The 21,251-nt window shown below is 48.9% G+C and overlaps 1 protein-coding gene across 1 annotated transcript in view; it reads right to left on the bottom strand.

The window, feature by feature from the left end:
- Positions 1–20,591, bottom strand: part of Prkcz (protein kinase C zeta) — a 105,971-nt gene extending 85,380 nt beyond the window's left edge. The window contains exons 1-4 of the mRNA XM_028757821.1: positions 20,304–20,591; positions 16,566–16,687; positions 15,263–15,352; positions 13,489–13,539 (exon numbers count right to left, since the gene is read on the bottom strand). Of these exons, the coding sequence (XP_028613654.1) occupies positions 13,489–13,539; positions 15,263–15,352; positions 16,566–16,687; positions 20,304–20,374 (334 nt within the window). The 5' untranslated portion in view covers positions 20,375–20,591. The remainder of the gene's footprint in view (positions 1–13,488; positions 13,540–15,262; positions 15,353–16,565; positions 16,688–20,303) is intronic.
- Between the last annotated feature and the right edge of the window lie 660 nt (positions 20,592–21,251).

Genomic DNA, 21,251 nt, shown 5'->3' with positions numbered 1-21,251 from the left:
AGGATGATGTAGAACCGTCAGGGTCTAGGAGCACCAAGGGACAAGTTCAAAAATGAAATACTCTGGGTTCTTCAGGTGTCCCCTCAGAAAACAGCCCACTCAGAGGTGTGCCCCTCACCCAGACGGTCTTTGCCCAGTACAACCTCACAACTGATCCAGATCAGCAAAGGAAACAGCCATTCTGTGTTAAGACTCTCAGCAGTTTGAAGCACAACCCCCTGGACAGTTCTCCTGATGGTCAGACCTTGGCTCATTTACGGTGACCAGAACACGATATAGACAGTATCAGAGATCAGACAACATATATGGGAAAACTTCCAAGAACATTCATTGGCCCCACAGCCAACTCTAATGGTTCCTGCATCCTAGCTGGAGGTGTGGACCACTGGGGAACCTACCTGAAGCTCCTGGCATGAACTGTTAGGGGCTCTAGGGAACCTGGATGCTCGGACCTACATGATCTGACAGAGCGAGGAATGACAGGCAGGCAAGCCCAGCAAAGTACTGCAAGGCAGCAGCCTGAGGCTAGGAGCAAAGTCTGGGAGGCAAGAACAGAGCTCACAGCTAACTCCTTACATAATTACTGGTGCCTCTGAACTTTACAAAGACGCGGGAGAAGGAGCCCACTGGAAGCTGATTCAGCTTAGACAAGAAGGAGGTCTCTATGTAGACTTGGCCAAGACACAAAAACAGGTAACATGCAGCAGCCAAGACCCATTCTGTGTTCTGCCAGCAGCTACAAGGGATGGCTGCTTCGTGGGGAGGGCCTGTTGGCTCCTGCAAGCTGTCCACTGACCCTGGGTTTGTCCCACCGGGAAGATCTCAAGACCCAGTACCAGTTCAGGAGACCCTGACTGCACGTCCACTTTCTAAGGGTTCAAGTTAGCTGTGCATTGTAAGCAAGCAGTCTCTCACAAATGGAAAGAGGCCACGACACCTATACATCCCAGAGAAACTATGACACAGCTCATTTCTCCTCCCTAGCAGGCGCTCATGCAAGCAAACACCCCTGCTAGCTGATCCTGCACCCATCCACAGGCCACTTGTCATAATTCAAGGACCCAAAGCAAACAACCCACCCTTGAGACCCATTCTGGCTGCAAACAGCACCCCGTTCCTGGGGGAAGGACACTCTATACCGCACCCCCTTCCCGGGAGGGGGTGTCTTTACCAGCACCTGCACCTTCCAAATAAGGGAGAGCTACCTTTGGGCAACCTGGTTCTCCAGGCTCCAAGGCCCCCCAACAGCTTGGAAGAGGAAGCTGGTAGTTGTTTTTGTTGTTAAAAAAAAAAAAAAAAAAGCCTTGCAAGATGGTCGTCAGAAAAGCATCTCCCGTCCCCATGCATGCCCCTCACCCTCAATCCTGTACAGCCCTCAGACCCTTCTAGATCTACCTCCAACCATGTCAGGACAGAGAACTGGGCGCCAAGGCCGCACTGCCTGCCGACATCCAAGGACCCTGGCGGAGCACGCCGTGCACGTCAGAGCTTTTCGTGCCACCCAGACTCCAACACGAGGCTGTTGCCAGTGCAAAGGCAAGGCTCGGAAAGGCAGGGTAGGCTCGCCCTTGTCAGACTACAAGCCGGAGATGTGCTTGTTTATGGAAACAGGTGCTGGCTGTTTGGAGTGCTGGGCGGGAGCCCTGCCGGACCTCATCGCTGTTCCATTGATCCATCCACTTGCGGCAACGCAGAGTAAAAGAGACAAGCATGTTTGCTCTGACCGAGACACAGACTCACGACTGTAAAAGCCCAGTCACCCGGGTTGCCGAGGCTCCCCGGGGCTAGGCTAAATGAGGAAAGAGACTCACCGGCCTCTGCAGCAGCTCCCCACCCCAGGCCTCCAGCACATCCCCTTCCCTCACATTCGAGTCAGCTGCACAGGCAGCTCAGCATGCTGTGCTATGGCTTATTTTTCTTGAAATCTGTCACCGGGGAAAACAACAGCCTCTCGGTGTGCTCTCCTCCGACATCAATGCGAGATGCTGCGGCAGCATCCCCTGCCCTAGTCGGGTCCGGGCTGGAACATCTGTGTAACACGCAGCCTGTGACAGAGCCAAGATGAGACCCAAAGCACTGACTTGTGCTCTGCACCCTGGGCCGCTGCATTCGAGAGGCCTGCAACACCACCACCTCAGGCCTGGTGGAAAACCCACAGGAGAGTCCTGCCTTACTCACCGGCTTTCTCTGCTGCCTCCTCAGCACAGGATTCTTTATGCTCTACCGAAGGTGGGCGTGCAAGGAGGCATCTTCCGTCCCTTTAAGGAGCCGATGCTGCGTCCCCTGGCCTCCAGACCGACAATGGGCAGGGTGGGTCTCCAGATCGACAATAGGCAGGGTGGGCTACGGGCTGGAGGAGCAGACATCTAATAGAAGGCTGGCTGTCCTGCTCCCCGCCTCTCACATCTCTGCCTCCTCATGTCTCCAGGCCCGGGTGGTACCCGGCTCCCCTGGGAAGCTACAGCCGGCAGCTGAGGCACACGCTAAAACACGGCATGGATACGGAGGAGCTGACGTCACACGAAAACAAGCGTCTCTGTGCTGAGACTGCTGGACAGGATGAGGGCTGGCCAGGGCCCAGCCACGGAGGGCTCATACTCAGCAGTCTTTAAAATACCTCATCTGGGAAACACCCCAGGTGGCTAGGGTCCTTCCCATCAGCCCCAGGCTGGGATTCTGGGTGCAGCAACTCCAGGCATGGCAATAGTCTACGATATGAGCTCCACACAAAAGCACCAAGAGACTGTGAACACTCCAGGGCTAGCCTGTGCCCAGAATGAGAGGATATGGCCCACTCGATGCAGATCAAACCCTGGGTCAAATGGCCTTTGCAAATTTTAAGTGCATCCACTACACAGCCCTCACCTCGTGAAGGGTGACATCGGGTAACGGACAAAGTAAAACCAGGAGGATTTAAGTCCCCAGAGAACTGAGTAACTCTTGCCAGCTTGGTACCACGCATATGCAAGCCAAGGTAGGAGGTGGGCCTTAATATACAATGCTGTGTCTTGCCAGGATGCAGCCCACCTGGTGTCCTAGACAAACTGGGAGATAGTGACTGCTTGATCCTCACACCTCCTCTCACTGGTACATGGTGTGGAGTCCACTGAGGACCTGCTGGCCAAGCCACACTTGCACCACAGTGACATCGACTCAGATCTGTGCTTGTTTGCCTAAGCTCTGGGTTCAAATCACGGCCCCTTCAGTCCAGCGATGAACAGAGGGAAGCCATTTCTCCCAGGACAAAACTTCCCTCTTTTGGTGGCTGATCAGCTCTGTGCACGGCACTTCAGAAAATGGGGAATTTAGACATGGCACTTGGAAAACCCCTCTTTTGCCACCCAGTACTCTAGCCAAGCAAGACTCAAGAATGACTCTTGAGAAGGCGGCAGTGTGGACATGCCTTCAATCAATCCAAGCACTTGGGAGGCAGAGGCAGGAAGATTGCCAGAGGTACAAAGTGAGACCTTGTCTCTAAAAACCAAGGGCCATGGGTATAGTTCAATAGTAGAACACTTGCCTAGTATGTACAAAGCAGTGGATACAATTTCTGGCATTCAAAAAAAATCTTAACACTTTTAACTGCTGAAATGAGATAAAATAATATTTTGAAAAGCATAAACATATCTGAAACACAAATTTCAGTGTATGCAAAAGTTTTATTGGCATCTTCACTGATGTACAGTGCAGTAATAGGAACTGTTGTTTAAGATATACTGTAGTATAGCCCACAAAGCCCAAAAATATTTAGTTCCTGGTCCTATACTAGGAAGTTTGCAAGCCCTTGACTGAGATTATAAAATAATACAATAACTGAACCATGATCTCTGTGACGAACTTCAACAAGAAAATGTGCCCGATGTAAAAATTAGCAGCACACCACAAACACTGTCTGGCCAATTTCTTTCTTCCAGTCCAGCCCAAAATATCCAGTTTTGCAAAACCTCTAGAAAATGTGGACTGAACTGGCTGATTGCTAATTTTGTTAGGAGCCTATTTTAGGTGCAAAAGTAGCTTTCCCAATTTGTTGCAAACAATCTGAGACAAGTCTGAATGAAAGTAGATCTTTAACAAAACAATGGGCCTACCTAGAAATACTAGAGTCTCTCAGGAAGTGGGAAAAGATTCTTCAGTTTGCTCACAGATAATCCACCAAACTCTACCTCAGTCTCCCTGCCAACCACCTGGTGATCCACAACTCCTATTCACCCAAAGCCTGGCTCACTTCCTCCCAATCTCCAGGACAAGGATAGTGTAGCTGGATTTAGCTACTTTGTGGCAGGCCTAGCTACTTCGTGGATTCTTCTTTTCCCCCAACCTTGAACCACCCACCTTTGCCCTGTTTCACCTCCCATCACTGGATAGGAGAGAAAAGAGGAGAGAAGGGAGAGAGATCCTTTAATTTCTTCTTGTTTCTTCTTGAGCACAACTACTAACAAACACAAACAACCCTGCCTCTCGGGGCTCTAGCGTTTATATACCCTCTGAAAAGCTCCCAGAATTCTGAATGTCATGCAACTGCAGAAACTATCTGCAGCTGGCAAAACCATGCTTCTGCTAGAGCATGAGGCAAATAATAGTCGGCTGCTCCCAGTCAGAAGCAACCCCATATTCCCACACCTGGGGTTAAAATGAAAACATGTTCTTACAATATTTCTGGTGGATTTGTTTGTTTGTTTTTTAGAAACCAGAATTCCAGAATTCCAGAGTTACAGGAGAAGATGACCCAAAGCTTTAGAGGCACTTGGTAGGGAAACTCCCATTTGTACCTGATCACCAGCTGGTAAGTACAGGGACTATCAGAGAGTTGGCTTCCCTGCCCAAGTTCCAGTGACCCCTTCTTTGTCTTTATGGCTATTTGTTTTGTTTTTCTGAGTCTCAAGGTGACTAGTCACTGCAGGCCTAACTCATTATGTCATCAAAGATAATACTGAACTTCTGATTCTCCTGTCCTCTACCTCCCAAGTGCTGGAATTTTAGGCATGTACCCTTCTAAACGCCATTAGCCTCATAGTCCTGATTTACAGAGGGAGAAACAGGCATCACACACTTCACCTACCTGCCCAAAGTCATGCTGCAGATATGGTGGCCTATAAGACAGTAGCCACATGGATATTACACTCCATTTTTCCCCCTCTCTCCAAACACTAGGAACAGAAACCAAGCCTTTTGAAGACCAGGCCTCTGCCCTCCTATGAGACACTCCTTCGGCCTTTTCCCAGCACCTTTGGGTTACACACATCCGGTCCCAAGGTACTTCAGACTATTTTCTGAATAGATGATCACCTCAGCTTCCTCTGGTGACCACACCCCTGACAAGGCCTCTTCTGCCCACATCTGGGACACTGTCTGACAGCTCCAGGAAGCTCACAACATCTTTAACAAGAACAACTTGGGTAGCAAGCACATTGGCTTGGCAGGTTGGTAGGGCAGTGGGTGTAAGAAACGAACAGGCCCCCTGAACTGAAACAAGAGACAGACCTGGAAGTCTTTCCTGGCTTGCGTGAATGTGACATATGCTTCAGAATCCCCAGGGACCCAACCCCCACCTGGTGCCCCGCAGCCACCCCAGTCCCACACAGGCCCCAGCACAACAGTATAAGGCTACCCACAAAGTGGTTAGAGGAAGAAGTCAAACCAGATCTACCAATCTACAAGGGACAGAGGGCAAATGAAAGTCAGGGCAGCCACCAACTGAGGGCATCTAAACAGTGATGTCTGTCCACTGAGATGTGCCCACATCTTTTCCCTAAAACCTGCTAGCACGGTGGTGGCACAGATGCCTTTAATTCCTGCACTGGGGAGGCAGAGGCAGGTGGATCTCTATGGTGGTTCAAGGCCAGCCTGGTCTACAAGGGTGAGTTCCAGGACAGCCCTTAAGGCTACACAGAGAGACTCTGTCTTGGAAAAAACAACTAACAACAACACAAAAACAAACAAAACAAAACATCTAATTTGTAGATGTGGCTAAGTCCGGAAGTCCACGATGGATGTCCTTGTATTATCTAAGTGGGCCTTGAATCTCATAACCAGGATCAATGTTCATTAAAAAATTAAAGAGAGAGAGAGAAAAAACAATAAAACACTAGCAAACCAATTTATCAACCTATTAAAAGACATTATACATCATGATCAAGTGGAATTTAATCACAGGATCCAAGGAAAATTCAAAGTAGAAAATTGGTTAGTTTATCCCTGGAGACATGGCTCGGTGGTTAAGAGAACTTTCTGCTCTTCCAGAGGACCCAGGTTTAGTTCCAAGTCACCCACTCATATAAGATGGCTGACAACTTCACTTAACTACAGCTCCAGGGGATCTGATGCCTTCTCTGGCCTCCACAGGTATCAATACTCCTGTCCCCATACTCCCATGTGAATAAAAATAAAGAAAATTGGTCGGTGTAATATACACATTAACAGGAGTTTAAAAAAAAAACAAAACAAAACATGATCATCTCAATAGGCACAGAACAACTCATTGACAAAATCCAATATCTTTCATGATAGGAATGGTCAACCATCTAGGAAGAGAGAGAAGCTGGATCAACATTCTAAAGCCAAAAGTTAAAAAAAAAAAAACAGTTAACACACTTAACAATAAAACAACAACAACAACAACACCATGTTCTTTCCCTTTAAGACCAGGGCAAAGACAGACAGACGCTTGTTACCACCACAATTAAACAGTGAAGTTGTAGCCAGAACAATCAAACGAGACAGCCTCAAGGTCCCCACACTGGAAAGGAACAAGAGTCATTGCTACCTGCAGATGATATGACCTTATGTATATGAACTGCCACCGAAGTTGTCAGAACTGATAACTTCACTATTACTACAATATTACTGAACTAATTTCAGTAAAGTCGAAAGCTATAAAGTGAGCACGCACAAATCACTTGTCTTGGTTTGCTCTCCACTGCTGCCAAAGAGCACCTTGGGAAGGAAAGGGTTTATTTCATTGATAAGTCACAACCTATAAACTAGGGAAACTACGGCAGGAACCTGGAAGCAGAACCACAGAGCACTGCTATGTGTTGGCTTGCTCTCTACTTAGCCCTCCTTATACAACCCAGGACCACCCATCCGTCCAGGGACGGAACTGTCCACAGTGGGCTGGGCCCTGCCACATTGATCACTGGTCAAGAAACAGTTAGTTCACAGACTTGCCTATGGGCCAGTGTGGTGGAGGCATTTTCTCGGTTGAGGTTCCCTCTTCCCAGACGACTATGGCTCTTGAATTGACAGAAACGGACCAGACAAGAATAGACCTGCTGTCCATGACATACTCTGTACTAGCCTCTCACTCTGAATAAAGTTTGCTACTTTGAAACAAAACAAAACACTGTACAATGAACAATCCTAAAAGGAAATGGAAAAAAAAGTTCCATTTATAACATTATCAAAAAGAAGAAACAAAGGTTTAAGAATTAAACAAGGAGGTGAACGGCTTGTATGAAGACACTGCTTGGTAGTTCAAGGGGTTGACCTTCCCCTAGCAAGTTGTCAAGTTTCTGAGTATCATCAGCAAGCAAAGTCTTTTAGTTCTCTGCCAGTTCTGATTGTGGTATCATACACAGGCTGTTTGCCACCAAGAGTTTACTGTGGAAGGCCCTTCGTTCAAATCCCAGCACCATAAAACAAACAAACAAACAAACAAACTGTAACAATCCAAACCAATCCTGTAAAAGGAAAACTGAGAAAAAAAACACTTCTAAAGGAAGTTTTAAAAATACATAAATAGCCAGGTGGTGGTGGCACACGCCTTTAATCCCAGCACTTGGGAGGCACAGGCATGCGGATTTCTGAGTTCGAGGCCAGCCTCGTCTACAGAGTGAGTTCCAGGACAGCCAGGGCTACACAGAGAAACCCTGTCTCAAAAAACCAAAAAAAAAAAAAAAAAAAAAACATAAATAAGTGGAAACCCAGGACTGAGAGACGTGAAGCTCTGTGGTAGGGTACGTGCCTAGAATTCTTTGGAACCTACATTTGTTCCCTAGCACAGAAAAATAGTACATATTTTTTTAAGTTTTTTTTTTTTAAATAGAAATCCCATTCTAAAATTTAAAAAAAAAATAGAATATTAAAGTTCTCAGAATTCAAAACAATTCTGACTAAGCAGAGAGCCTGGGGACTTACTCTGTGTGTGTGTGTGTGTGTGTGTGTGTGTGTGTGTGTGTGTGTCTGTCTGTCTGTCTGTCTGTCTGTCTTGTCTGTTTTACCTGGTGACTGAATTTAGGCCATTATACATCCCAGAGAAGTATTCTACCACCAAACTATATACCCAGCACCCTACACTTCTTGCCTTTAAAACTTACTGAAAATCTAGGCACATACCTATAATCCCAGAGGCAGAAAGATCAGGTTTCAAGGTTATCCTTAGCTACATGGCAAGTTTGAGGCCAGATTGGGGTATATGAGACTTTGTCTCAAAAGAACAAAAAAAACAGCAAAGTTACAATAACTTTGTCAGTCACTTTACGCTCAAACCAATGGAATAATATGGCCATCACTTTCCTGATAAAAAGCCACTAAAGGGAGATGTGCCTTGCCTCACGGTTTGACAAAGCAGAGACCAGTGTGGTAGCGGGGGCGTTTGACAACTTCCTCACATCTTGGAGCAGAGAGCTCACACTAACACTTGTGAGCTATAACCTCTAGCTCCACCATTTAAGCCTTTGAAGTCCAGTGTCCAAAAGTTTCAAACCTCTGAACAGCACCACCAGCTCTGGACCAAATCTACGAACATGTGAGCCTATGGTTGGCATTCATATGCAAACCATGACAAACAGAGAACCTGGAAACAAATCCTTGTATATACATGAACATGGTTAACATGGGTGCCAAGACCCTCATCAGGAAAAGGAGAATCTTTTCAACAAATAGTACAAGAAAAAGTTAGAATTCTTACCAGACATAAAATACAAGAGCTAAACTGGGCAAGTTGGTATAAGCCTTTAATCCCAGCACTCAAGAGGCAGAAGCAGGTGGATCTCTGAGTTCAAGGCCAGCCTAGTCTACAGATCAAGTTCCAGGACAGTCAGGGCTCTGTTACACAGGGAAACCTGTCTCAAGTAAAAAGAGAGAGAGAGAGAGAGAGAAAGAGAGAAAGAGAGAGAGAGAGAGAGAGAGAGAGAGAGAGAGAGGGAGGGAGGGAGGGAGGGAGGGAGGGAGGGAGAGAGGGAGGGAGGGAGGGAGAAAGAAAAGAAAAAAAAAAGAAAAAAAAAAAAGAACAAGACCTAACCTAAAATGGATCAATGACCCAAATATGAAATAGAATCCACAAAACTCTAAGGCTGAGTGTGGCTTGGCAGTAAAGTTCTTACCTATCATGTTATAGGTCCATGATTCCATTGCCGCACAAGACACATGCATACAAAAACACAATTAAGGTTCAAACTATAAAACTGTAGAAGAAAATTCAAGCAAATTCATGGTACTTGGCAACAACCCTTCAGATGTGACATCAAAGACAGAGGCAACAAAAGAGAAAAACAAACAACTTAAACACTTTAACACTATGAATGTCAAAAGGGTCTTTCAACAACAACAACAACAAATCAACACACAGGAAAAGAAAGTATTTGTAACCCATCACTGAGCAGAGACTAAGATGTAGAGTATACAAACAGTCCCTAACTCTCAACAAAAAAAAAACAGCACAATTCAGGGGCTGGAGAGATGGATCAACAGTTAAAACCATTGGCTGTTCTTCGAGAGGACCTGGGTTCTATTCCCACTACCCACATGGCAGCTCCCTAGTGACTGTCCCTAACTCCAGTTCTAGGGGCTCTGACTCCCTCTGACAGAAACAAAACATGCAAAACACCAATGCACATAAAATAAAAATAAATAAAGCCTTAAAACAAAACCAGCTTAATTCAAACACAGGCAGGCAAAGGATGCTGAAGTCCTAGCTATTCCAGGTGCTGGGACAGGAGCACTGCTTGGATCTAAGAGTTCAAGGGCAGCCTGGGTAACACTGAAATCCCCATCTCAAGGGGGAAAAGAAAGGGAAAAAAGAAAATAAGAAAAAGAAAAAATAATTAAAAACTTAATTATGGGGCTGGAGAGATGGCTCAGTGGTTAAGAGCACTAACTGCTCTTCCAAAGGTCCTGAGCTCAGTCTCCAGCAACCACATGGTGGCTCACAAACAGCTGTAATAAGTGCCCTCTTCTGGTGTGTCTGGACACAGCTACAATGTACTTGCATAAATAAAAACTTAATTGTGTATATTCTCCCAGAAATTTAAAAATTAAAAAAAACAAAAGGAGCCAGGCAGTGGTGGTACACGCTTTTAATCCCAGCACTTGAGAGGCAGAGGCAGGCAGATCTCTGAGCTTGAGGTCAGCCTGGTGTACAGAGTGAGTTCCAAGACAGCCAGGGCCACACAGAGAAACCCAAAACAAAACAGAAAAGGAGTGAAGTGCTGATGAGTTATAACACTGAAGAACCTCAGGGTGACACTAAGAAAAACAAGCTGAGCTTAAGGACAGGAAACATATTTCTTCACAAGGGATAGCCAGAACAGACAAACCCCTATATGAAGGTTTGTATATGCTTAGGCCAGGGAGTGGCATTGTTAGGAGGTGTGGCCTTGTTGGAGTAGGTGTGTTACTGTGGGTGTGGGCTTTAATACCCTAGTCCTAGCTACCTGGAAGTGAATATTCTGCTAGCAGCTTTCAGATGTAGAACTCTCAGCTCCTACTGCACCACGCCTGCCTGGAGGGTGCCATGCTCCCACCTTGATGATAATGGACTGAACCTCTGAACCTGTAAACCAGCCCCAATTAAATGTTGTCCTTCATAAGACTTGCATTGGTCATGGTGTCTGTTCACCGCAGTAAAACCCTAACTAAGTAAGACACACCCAGACAGAATGAAGGCAGAAGGGAAGGCCTGGGGGGGTTGGAGGGGGGGTGGGGGACTGCCAAGCTAGGGCACTGGGTGGCTGCTGAAGTATGGGATGGGGTAGAGGTGGTGGCAGCTGAGCAGTGGGTACTGCTCTAATGCTGTATGCTTCCAAGTGGTAAAATTTAACTAAGCACTTTACAATTAAGATAGTTAGCTTAGAAGCAGGTTAGAGTTTTAATAGCACCAGGAGCTCAGAGGGTTGAAAGGTGATGAGCTGAGATACAATGTGACACTCTCAGACACTCCCTTGCTCCATGTCAGCCAGGTCTGGCAAAGTTTGCAAAATTGTATCCACCTTTGTCTATGGTCTACTCATGTGTCCATTGTCTATCTTACCTTGTCCTAGTAAAGCTCAAAGATGTTCACCCTTGTCATTTACATCCCACCAGGCTGACCCTCCTCGCTGACCCTTAGCAAAACTATAAACACAAATATCTTTCAGGCAACAAAGTCACACAGTTCCCCTGGACAACTAGAACAGGGGTTTCCTGCGCCAGAGATGGGTACAAGGATCAAGTGGGAAGTGCAACAGAATGCCAACACGCAAATCCTATGGGACCTTTTGCTAGGGTCACACATTCCAGGCCCCAAAGGAATAGAAGCCTTTCTATACCCTAGTGCAACATCCAGCCAGGGCAGGGTGGTCCATAAGCAAGATCCTGGCCTGTCGATCATCCACTGATCTTCTGTGGTGCTCAGTTTCTGATCTCAGCAAAGGTTCTATGGCACGTTTGGACAAAACTGAGTGTCTATCAGAGACTGATCCCTCCCTCCCCCTAGCAATCTTCCCAAGGGCCTATTCATGTCACCAGCTTAGCCCTTAAGGCTCAGATACAGTCTTGGCATGCCCATGGGGCAGTAGGGACCCACCCTGTCACACCCGACTTCTACTCTTCAACAGAGATCCAAGGCTCTTATACATTTAGTGACAACACTGTATGGCATCAGCTCCACCAACTCAAGGTACCCTCCCTACAGCATGCACACACAAACAGGATGCCAGCAGGCCTATACCCCTGGGGCAGGGCTGAGACACAGCACAAACACCTTGAGCTACCCTTTTGCCCTTCGATCACAGGAGCTTCCTGGAGACTCTCCCAATACGAGGTAGACGAACCCAATCTTGTCACCACAGCCAAAAAAGGCCATCCAGGTGGCAGGCAGACACCAACCGACAAACCCCATCCCGAGACCGGAAGCAGGCCAGGGGCTACCAAGCTAGGGTACTGAACATCGGCGTGAAAGAACCACCTCATCTTCCCTCTTCAACAACTATGTTGTTCTTTTTTTAAACTTTATGATTATTGTGTGAGCATGTATATGTATATATGGTGTGTGTGAGTTCAGGTACATGTGCATATAACCATAGAGCTGGCTGTCTCCCGCTTTTACATGGGTCCCAGGGATTGAACTCACATCATCAGGCAAGAGCTGAGCCATCTTGCCAGCCTCTGCCTTATTTTATTGTTTCACATACTCATAAAAGATGACAGATGCCTGTCCCTCCACAGGACATGGGCACCCCAGAGGAAACATCAGCTTCCACACCACACAGTCTGTCACAGGCCTCTTTGAGGTACACTCCCATATGGGCACAAACACACTGTATTGATATTCTCCCTTGGCCTTCCTACCCTATGACCCTGGGCTGTTCCCCATCCCACTGGAGTCAAAACACATATGCCAACCACCTGCCTTCTTTAGTCACACTAAGTTGTACAACTTCAGGTACTTCTCCTTCACTAATCAGGTAAGCCAAAAGTTGACACCCCCAGGAGCCTTACTACCCCCTAACACCTAAGCATGGCCTCCAGGACACAATCAGAGGCAAAGGCATAGCTCCCCTCAGAACCTATCACTCCTGAGACCTGATTTCCTCCTCTCCTACCAACTGACCCAGAGGGACATTGAATGGATCAACACAAGTCAGGAGGAAAGGCCGGGCCTGGAGTGGCCTACACTGGGGCAGACATAGTACTACAGATGCATAGCTTTTTCCTCCTGGGATAAATAGGACACTCTGTGGATCTTCTACTCTGCCACCTAAGAACCGAGCCAACCACACCTCCTATCCTCACCCCCCCCCCCCCCCGCACCCAAAAGGCCCAGTCAGCCACATCATAGCCACAGAACAATGCAAAAGCTAGGCAGAGTGAAAAGGACTCTTGAGGTTACAGCACTGTTCACGTCAAGGTTAGGAGTCTTCACCGGGTGTAAATGACTCTGGGTCCCAAGGCCCCCTCCTCACACACAGAACCCACTCACTGCCCTGGCATAGTGAACAGCAGTTCTACCTGTAGCACATGGCACATGTTAAGAGGAAATTTAAAACTGGAGCACCCAGGCTAGAAGGACAGCTCAGTGGTTAAGAGCACTGGCTGTTCATGCAGAGTACCTGAGTTTGAATCCCAGTACCCACTTGGCGGCTGATAACGGTAATTCCAGTTTCAGGGGATATGATGCCATCTTCTGGCCTCTGCAGGCACTCATGTGCTCATGGGATACATAGACATACATACAGGCAAAACACCCATATACAAATGGTAAAACAAGTAAGTTTTTAATTGAACACTCACTGTCTTCTCCAGGACAAGGCATGCCCGGCTGTTCTGGGATGCTTGGGAAAACTGGATAAAAAGAAGGGAAATGATAAAATTAGTGGTTGATGTGTCATTAATACCATGTCTCAGGGAAAGTCTGCACTGAGTCAGATCAAATTGTTCCCCCCAGTCAGTCCCTAGGAGGTTCTGTTCTTCTCCTTCTCCCTCTCCTTCTCTCTCTCCCACTCCCTCCCCTTCCTCCTCTTCCTCCTCCTCTTCCTCTTCCTCCTTTTTTCTTTGAGACAGGCTTTCTCTGTGTAACAGCCTTGGTTGGCCTCAAACTCAGAGATTCACCTGCCTCTGACTCCAGAGTTCTGGGATTTTAAAGGCGTGTGGTACCACCACCCAGTTGAGGACCCTGGAAGACATTCCTCAGCAGAAACTCAAAAGCCCAATCATATCTCCGTGTCAAACCCCATGTAGGGATCCAGGGAAAAAGGCTTTTGAAAGCAGAGCTGTGTGTCTATGTGTGTGTGTATGTGTGTGTCTGAGTGTGTGTGTGTGTGTGTGTATGTGTAGAACTCAGGGAGTGGGGGCCCGAAATGGGGGGCAACTTTTAGAATGTAAATAAATACTTTAATAAAGAAAAAAAAGCAGACCTATCAAGGGAAGCTAGCAGTTCTCATTAGTAACATAACTCAGAAATAAGAAAGGACAGCCATTATCTTGAAAATTAAATTTTAAAAAGCAGCACTAAGAATTAAACCCAGGGCCTTAAGAATGCTAGGTAGGCTTTCTTTGGCTGAGCTATAGGACCCATAGCACCCTACTCTTTTTACTCTTTACTTTGAAACAAAGTCTGGACTGGCTTTCACTGATTCTACAGCACGAGTTCTTCTTGAATTTTTCTCAGTCTTCCTATCACCACTTCTCAAGGAACAGGATTTCAGGCCTGTGCCACAAAGCCAGTATGTAAAGGCATCTACCATCAAAGCCTGATGGATGGTGGCATGCGTGCACACATATACACACATACACACATGTGCTTGCATGTGCATGCATACAATAAATAAATAGAACAACACATTTCTAATTAAGTAAATTTACTCTTAAAAATTTTATTTTTACATGTTATGTGTGTGTGTCTCTGATTCAACGTACGTATGTATACCACATGAATGCAGGGGTCTGCAGAGGTCAGAAGAGGCATTGGATCCCCCTGGGACTATAGTTACAGACAGCTGTTAGCCAACTCATGGGTGCTCAGAGCAGATCTCAGGTCCTGTGCAAAAGCAAGTGTTCTTAGCCACTGAGCCATCTCTTCGTTCCCATAAACTTACTTTTACAAGCACATAAGAGCATTATAGGATTTTATACTGCCAGGCTCCATATGGCTTCCAATCATTAGATGTCGGAAGAAGATCCCTGTAGTTGAGGAGAGTCCCTCAGGCTATGTTCTTGTTTGGTGTACACTGGACACAAGCCAGGGTTATCTGAGAAAGGGGAACTTCAATTGAGAAGATGCCTCCATCAGACTGGCCCTTACACAAGTCTATGGGACACTGTCTTCATCAATGACTGCTGTGGAAAGGCCCAGTCCACCCAGGGTGGTGCCACCCCTGGGAAGTGCCACCCCTGGGCAGGTATCTGCTTCAGCTCTTGCCTCCAGATTCCTGCCCTGCTTGAGTTCCTTCCGTGGCTTCCCTCAGTGATGGACTGTGATCAGGATGTATAAGCCAAATAAGACAAGCCTTTTATCTCCACAGACCAAGTGGACAGATGAGGAACCTGCCCCAGATTGCTCACTTACCGTGGATGATGAGCACTTCATCCTTGCCCTGACAGGCCAGGCGGAAGGCCTCCTCCAGCTCCATCTGTGAGGACACAGTACAAGGGTCACCTGGGGGCGGAGGCAAGAGGTACCAATGAGGCCACAGAAGGTGAAGAGGTCTGAGCTACTCAGTACCAGTGCTCAATCAGCAGTACAGACAGAAGTTTGGGTGGGCAAAGTCTCATCGCTCATGATCAGCAGAGATTCCAGAACAGCCATCCAAAGCAATGAGCTGATTTTCCCTCTTGTAAGAACCTGTTGAACCTGGAAAGAAGTCATATCCAATCACAGCCTTGGGAGCTCTGAGAACTTGAGGGGTAGCAATAGGACCTAGAACCTCCTCCAAAGTGGAGGTCTCCCTAGCTTTGATGGACATAGAGCTGCACAAAACCAGCCCCATATGCCAACAGTCCTGCTGAAACAGGAGAAGCCATGTGCTACACGCTCTGCCTGCTACAGTGTTTCTGACTGACAGTTGCAGTCAGTGGTGCAAAAGGAGTCTCTCCCAACTATCCCTCAACCTATCCCAGTTTCTGATGGTTCTAGATGTGGTAAAGAAAGAGGAAGGAGGGAGGGAGGGAGGGAGAAAGAGAAAGTAAGCAAGAGAGATGGGACAGAAAGGAGGGGGAGAAGAGAAAAGAAGGAAGGGAGGAGGGAAAAACAAAGACAGGAGGGAGAAAAGGAAATACAAAGGAGAGAGATAAGAAAGGAGAGAGGAGATAAACCAAAAGGCAGGGAGCAGATGCCTCAGGACTAGACTTAGCTTCCCGGTTCTTCTAGGCAGCTAGTCCTTCTTCTTCTTTTTTTTTTTTGGGGGGGGGGGGGTTTTTTTTTTGAGACAGGGTTTCTCTGTGTAGCTCTGGCTGTCCTGGAACTCATTCTGTAGACCAGGCTGGCATCGAACTCAGAAATCCACCTGCCTCTGCCTCCCAAGTGCTGGGATTAAAGGCGTGCACCACCACTGCCCAGCCAGCTAGTCCTTCCTAAACCCCAGGACACAGGAAAGTCAGGTAAGGAGTCAGGTGGGAGCCAGGAGATACACCAATCTTCTTCCCCCTCAGCTGAGATCATAGGTCCCCATGAAGCAGGAACAACCCCCTTTGCCCAGCTTTTAGTGCTGCCCTGTCTGTACCCTATTTGCCCATTTGCAGCAGCCCCTACTGAGGAACTGTTGGTTCTAACAAGTTCAGCTGTTCAACTCATGGGAGAGGCTGCCTAGCCAAAGCCCAGGAGAGCCAAAGCCCAGCAGAGCTCAGACTGACCGTCCCAAGACTGAGGCTACCTTCACTGTCCACCCACTTGAGGGTAAGTGGGTGCTGCTGGTGCAGGCCACACATGTCTCGCACTTCCTCACAGAGGTCCTTGAATGTTGTCATGGCATCCACGCTGGTAATCAGGATGTCCCTGGGACAAAGAGGACAGGGATATCTGTCACCAGGATAGTATCTGAATGTGACCAAACGTTGCTTGGCCAAGTTGACGATTAGATAAACGAGCTAAAATATATCCCCCACAAAAGACAATGAAAGCCCCCCCAACACAAAATAGAACCATTTACCAGTTTTTAAAATGACCCCGTGACATCAGAGAACTTAGTCAAAGTGACAGAAGGCGCCCCCTAGTGGAGGTCAAACAACTGCACCTACTATGCAGCAAAGGAGAACCTCAGAAAGCAGACACAAACCCATTCATTACCTTCATTTAAGGTAAAACACCAAAGTCTTTTCCCAAAAGGTGAAAACCAGGGTATGTTATCCAGAGAAACCAACAACTAATTAATCAAAGCAGTTCTTGGGCATCCTGATAGAACCTGACCCACCTCTACCCCAGAGTAGCAGTAATAATTCCAAAAGGCCTATTTCTTGGGAAATCAAATCTCAGAATACCACTGCCTCCTATCCTTTCATTCCAGATGTATGTAGTAGGAGATGGTTCACAGACATGCCCTAGAGGAGGAAAATGAGAAGTGGGGGTGTTGCTCCCCTGTATTCCTTATAGGGAAGGGCAGTGGCAACACTTTTCCACAGAAACTAAGCAGGAACCACACCCTCACTGAAGCTGCAGTGAAAAATCAACTCACATCTGACATTCATGGAAATAAAGGCTTAGGAAAAGAAATCTGAAAAAACTCTGAAACAGAAATACAGACTGGGGTTGCTGTTGATCCCCTGGCTTCCCCACTGGGATATCTAAACTGGGTCACGCAAGTGTCTATAAACAAAGACACTGTCTACTGACAAAATTCAGAGCAAAAGGATCCAGAACCTACCCAACCCTCAACGTGCCAGCCAGGACTTCTGGGATCTACTAGCCCATGGATGTCACCTACTCTGTAGAGCCAGGGATAGATGTCCTCAGCTGGCCCCATTCTCTACCAAGCCCAGCCAGCCAGCATCTGCCCAGGCCCCCAACTTGTGACAGAAACAACAGACCCTACTCCTACTCCCATAGAATCATGGCAGTTAACAACTGAGGAAAAGAGATGTCCAAAGGAGGCGCCCATCCCCAAGCCCGTCAACTGGGGTCACCTTGACATAGTGCCCAGGCTGCCCAACATACTCAGCATTGGCTAGCCTTACACCTGGGAACTCTGGAAATCAGGTCTGACATCCTTTTCATGGATCTCTTTTTGAACCCTTAGATACCATCCTCCACTCATGGCCTCCAGTGCCCAGAAGACAGGTGAACCTCAGGAGGTGCCACACAATGCTGCACCCTGGTCACATGTCCCCTCAGTCAAGCAGTCTTTGGAGAGCTCTTCTCCGGCCACAGCTCTAAGGAACGGAGTCTCACAGAAGCCAGACCTGCCTGGATGGACCACTCATCTCTGACTGACTCTTGCATCTTTAAGGGCCAACAGCAGGTCTTCCGTTGTGAAAGTTTGTAACAAGAGCCTCAGCAGGAGGGAAGACCCACCCTCTGTGCTGTCTGAAGAAGTCTCAGAAAAGCAGGCACCTCAGCTTTGAATGTCAAGCTCTCCTGTAATCCCCTGAGAACACAGTGCTGCCTGACACTCCTCAAATATAGGTGACCACTGGTGGCAGCACTCCTCGCTCAAGCCTCAAAGGATCTGAGAAACAACTGGAGGGCAAATGGCCACCACTGTCTAAGGACAGGGCTGTATCTTTGACTCTCAGCTGTGGCTGTCACCTTTCTTAGGGCATGTCTAACCCTGAGGCCCCAAGACACTGCCTTCCTAGACAGAACATCTCCAATCCACAACTTCCACAGGTGAGAGAGTACCCCTACATTTCTCATATCACTAGCTCGGGGCTCAAGCTCTGAAGAGGCACCCAGTTGGCAGATTTCAGAGTAAGTGGGGAGGAAGGCTGTGGAGGAGATTCTTCCAGGGGGAGATGAAAGGAGAGGGGGTACAGAAGGGGTACGGGGGTGTGGAGAAGTGGGGAGAAAGGGAAGAAGGCAGGAAGGGTTGGAGAAAGGGAGAGGGGAGGTAGGGAAGGAAGGGGAAGGGGAAGGGGAAGGGGAAGGGGGCGCCGCTTTTGTCAGTTGAGGAAACTGGAGTCAACAGGTTGAATTACACTGCCAGTAACCAAAGTGCTCCCCGGGGGCAAAAGGGAGGGAGGGGTGGGTAAGATTGACAAGTTCAGGACAGGGGGAACTGTCCAAGGTGAGCCACGGCCCTAAGGTGTTGGCTGAACACGCCCTAAGGGCAGGGTGGATCCTGCAGGGTGGATCAGTTTAAGCTTGGGGGTTCCAGGCAGATGAGCCAGCTTTAACAGGCTCACTACAGAATCTGCAAGCTGGAGGACACAGCATTCCCGTTTGGCAGGGGCCCTTCAGGAAGGAGGCAAGGCTGCAGACCTGAGATCTTTGGGTGGGGCTGGCTGCTACCATAACCCCCACCCCCTAAAATCTTTCTTTCTCTGGTTCTACTAGAAACCTGCCTCCAAATCCAGCACCACCAGAAGTTGGCTATAGTGAGAGGGTTCCCCCGAGGCTGAAAAGAGAGACCTCTACTCAGGCAAGGAACTACCTTCAAAGGACCACAGCCACAGTCTCTGTGGCTGGGACGGGCCACTCTGTAAAACTCCTAGGAATGCCGAGAGCCCAGTTCAGCCACAGGACCAGCATTCCACTCCACTCCCTTTCTCCTTCCCAAGAGCAGCGACCCTCGACCCTTGACCTGGGAGTACCCAGGTTGGTTCTAGGACACACAGCACCTAAGGAAGAAGCCATCAGAGCCTTAGGCTCTACCCTCTTTCTGTCTACACAATCAGAGGCAAGATTATGGGATTCTCCAGCCCAGTCTGGGTGAACCAGCCACCAGAAAACCGACACCACCACTCCGCTGTCATCACTCAATGCTCCTGGGAAACCATACTGACCACTGTTAAGTGCTCAAGCCACTATTCGCCACCCCCCCTCCCCGTCACACACTCCACCCTCTCCCTCCTGGAAAATAAGGTGGAATCCAGGGCTAAGGGCCGAGGCCAGCCCCCAAAATCATCTCCAGGAATGTGACGGAAAAGTCCATCATTCCTGTCCTATAAAACAGGGCAAGACTGTATGTATGTATTCTTTCTGGAGCTCTCCAAAAAGTTCTGTTCCCCAAACCAAAGCTGCGAAAATGTACTCTTAATGTTCCCACAACTTCAAGCATTCTTGTGTGTGCCTTTACCTGGGTCAAAGGTTTTCCTTACATTTAAACCGCGGCCAATTCAAATAACCTTGGGTGTTGTTTTTTTTTTTTTAATGCACTAGAAGTTTTCACAATCTGATGAAAACTTTTAAACCATGCAAGTTTGTCCTTAATGTCCCTGACTGAGACCACGGCTAAGAGCGCAACAACACCCGCCTGCTGTGTGCGCCCAGGGAGAAATAGCTACGCGGAGCGCGCCCCGCCCTCGAGGTTTCCCTCGGGCCACACTGAAGGGCGCCACCGCAGCTCCCGGGGCGCCTCGCCGTCGCCTCCCTGCCTCCCTCGCGCGCAGCACCGACAGCCTCGAAGCTCCGCCGCCGCGCAACCCGCTTTGCCCGCTGTCGGGCGCTGCGCGCTCACCCGCCGTAGTGCACCTTCAGACGGACGCGGCCGCCGCTCCGGTCCATCTTGGGGTCCGTCCTGCTGGGCATGGCGCACTCCGCCAGCCGCCGTCAGCGCTGCTTCCAGGGCGCTCCGGCCATGGCTAGCGGCCCCGGAGAAGGGCCAGGTTGCCAGGCGGGGCAGACGGCGGAACGCGGAAGGGAGCGCGCAGCGCGGGACCGACGGCACCCGCCTCGCCAACTCCGCGGAACTTGGGCGGTGCGCGGGGCGGGGGGCACACTGGGCAGGGGCGGAACCTGGCCGTCGAGAGGGCCAATCCACGGGGCGAGAGGCACCTGTGGCCAATGAGGGCTCCCCGGGGCCGCCACCTGGGCCAATCCTCGGGGGGCCGCGCGGCCGCGGCCCAATAACCAGAGTGCAGGACGAACTACCTGTCGGGCGGGGCACGGCCACCTGCGGCCAATGGGAGCGTGCACGGTGTGGCTTTGCCCGGCAACGGGCGGCGACCTGAATAGCCTAGCGACAGCCAGGCCACTCCGCCCCGCGTTTCTGAGTCTACTGGGGCTGTTGTGCCGAAGAGCCGGGCAAACTTGTTGGAGGCGCGGGTTGTCCGGTGTTTTCAGACCTTCGGCGTACGAACTCCAGCTGTCCTCGGGATCCCCGAGTGTGGGGCTGTAGCCCGTGAGCGCGCCACAGACCCACAACTGGCCACCGCCCTACACCCGAGGCTGCGAGAAGCTGAGCAACTCCTCAAAGTGCGAGCTGGCCTGGTCCCAGCTCTCCCAGCTGCAGGGGCATCCCACATCCCCGGCCAGGAAGACCTGTCTACACTCGCTGCCTCTGCTCCAGTTAGCTTCTTGGCCGGACAGATCTGGAAAATTGTAAGGCCTTCTTAGCCCTTCGCTTTACATTCCACACGCGTGCCTGGTTCTTCTTGGTGCCAGGCACTGAGGTGACGCTGGAGGG

This window comes from Grammomys surdaster, unplaced genomic scaffold (genome assembly GCF_004785775.1).
Source record: "Grammomys surdaster isolate TR1022 unplaced genomic scaffold, NIH_TR_1.0 126185, whole genome shotgun sequence".
Lineage (NCBI taxonomy): Eukaryota > Metazoa > Chordata > Mammalia > Rodentia > Muridae > Grammomys > Grammomys surdaster.
This window is presented reverse-complemented; position numbering and strand designations above follow the sequence as displayed.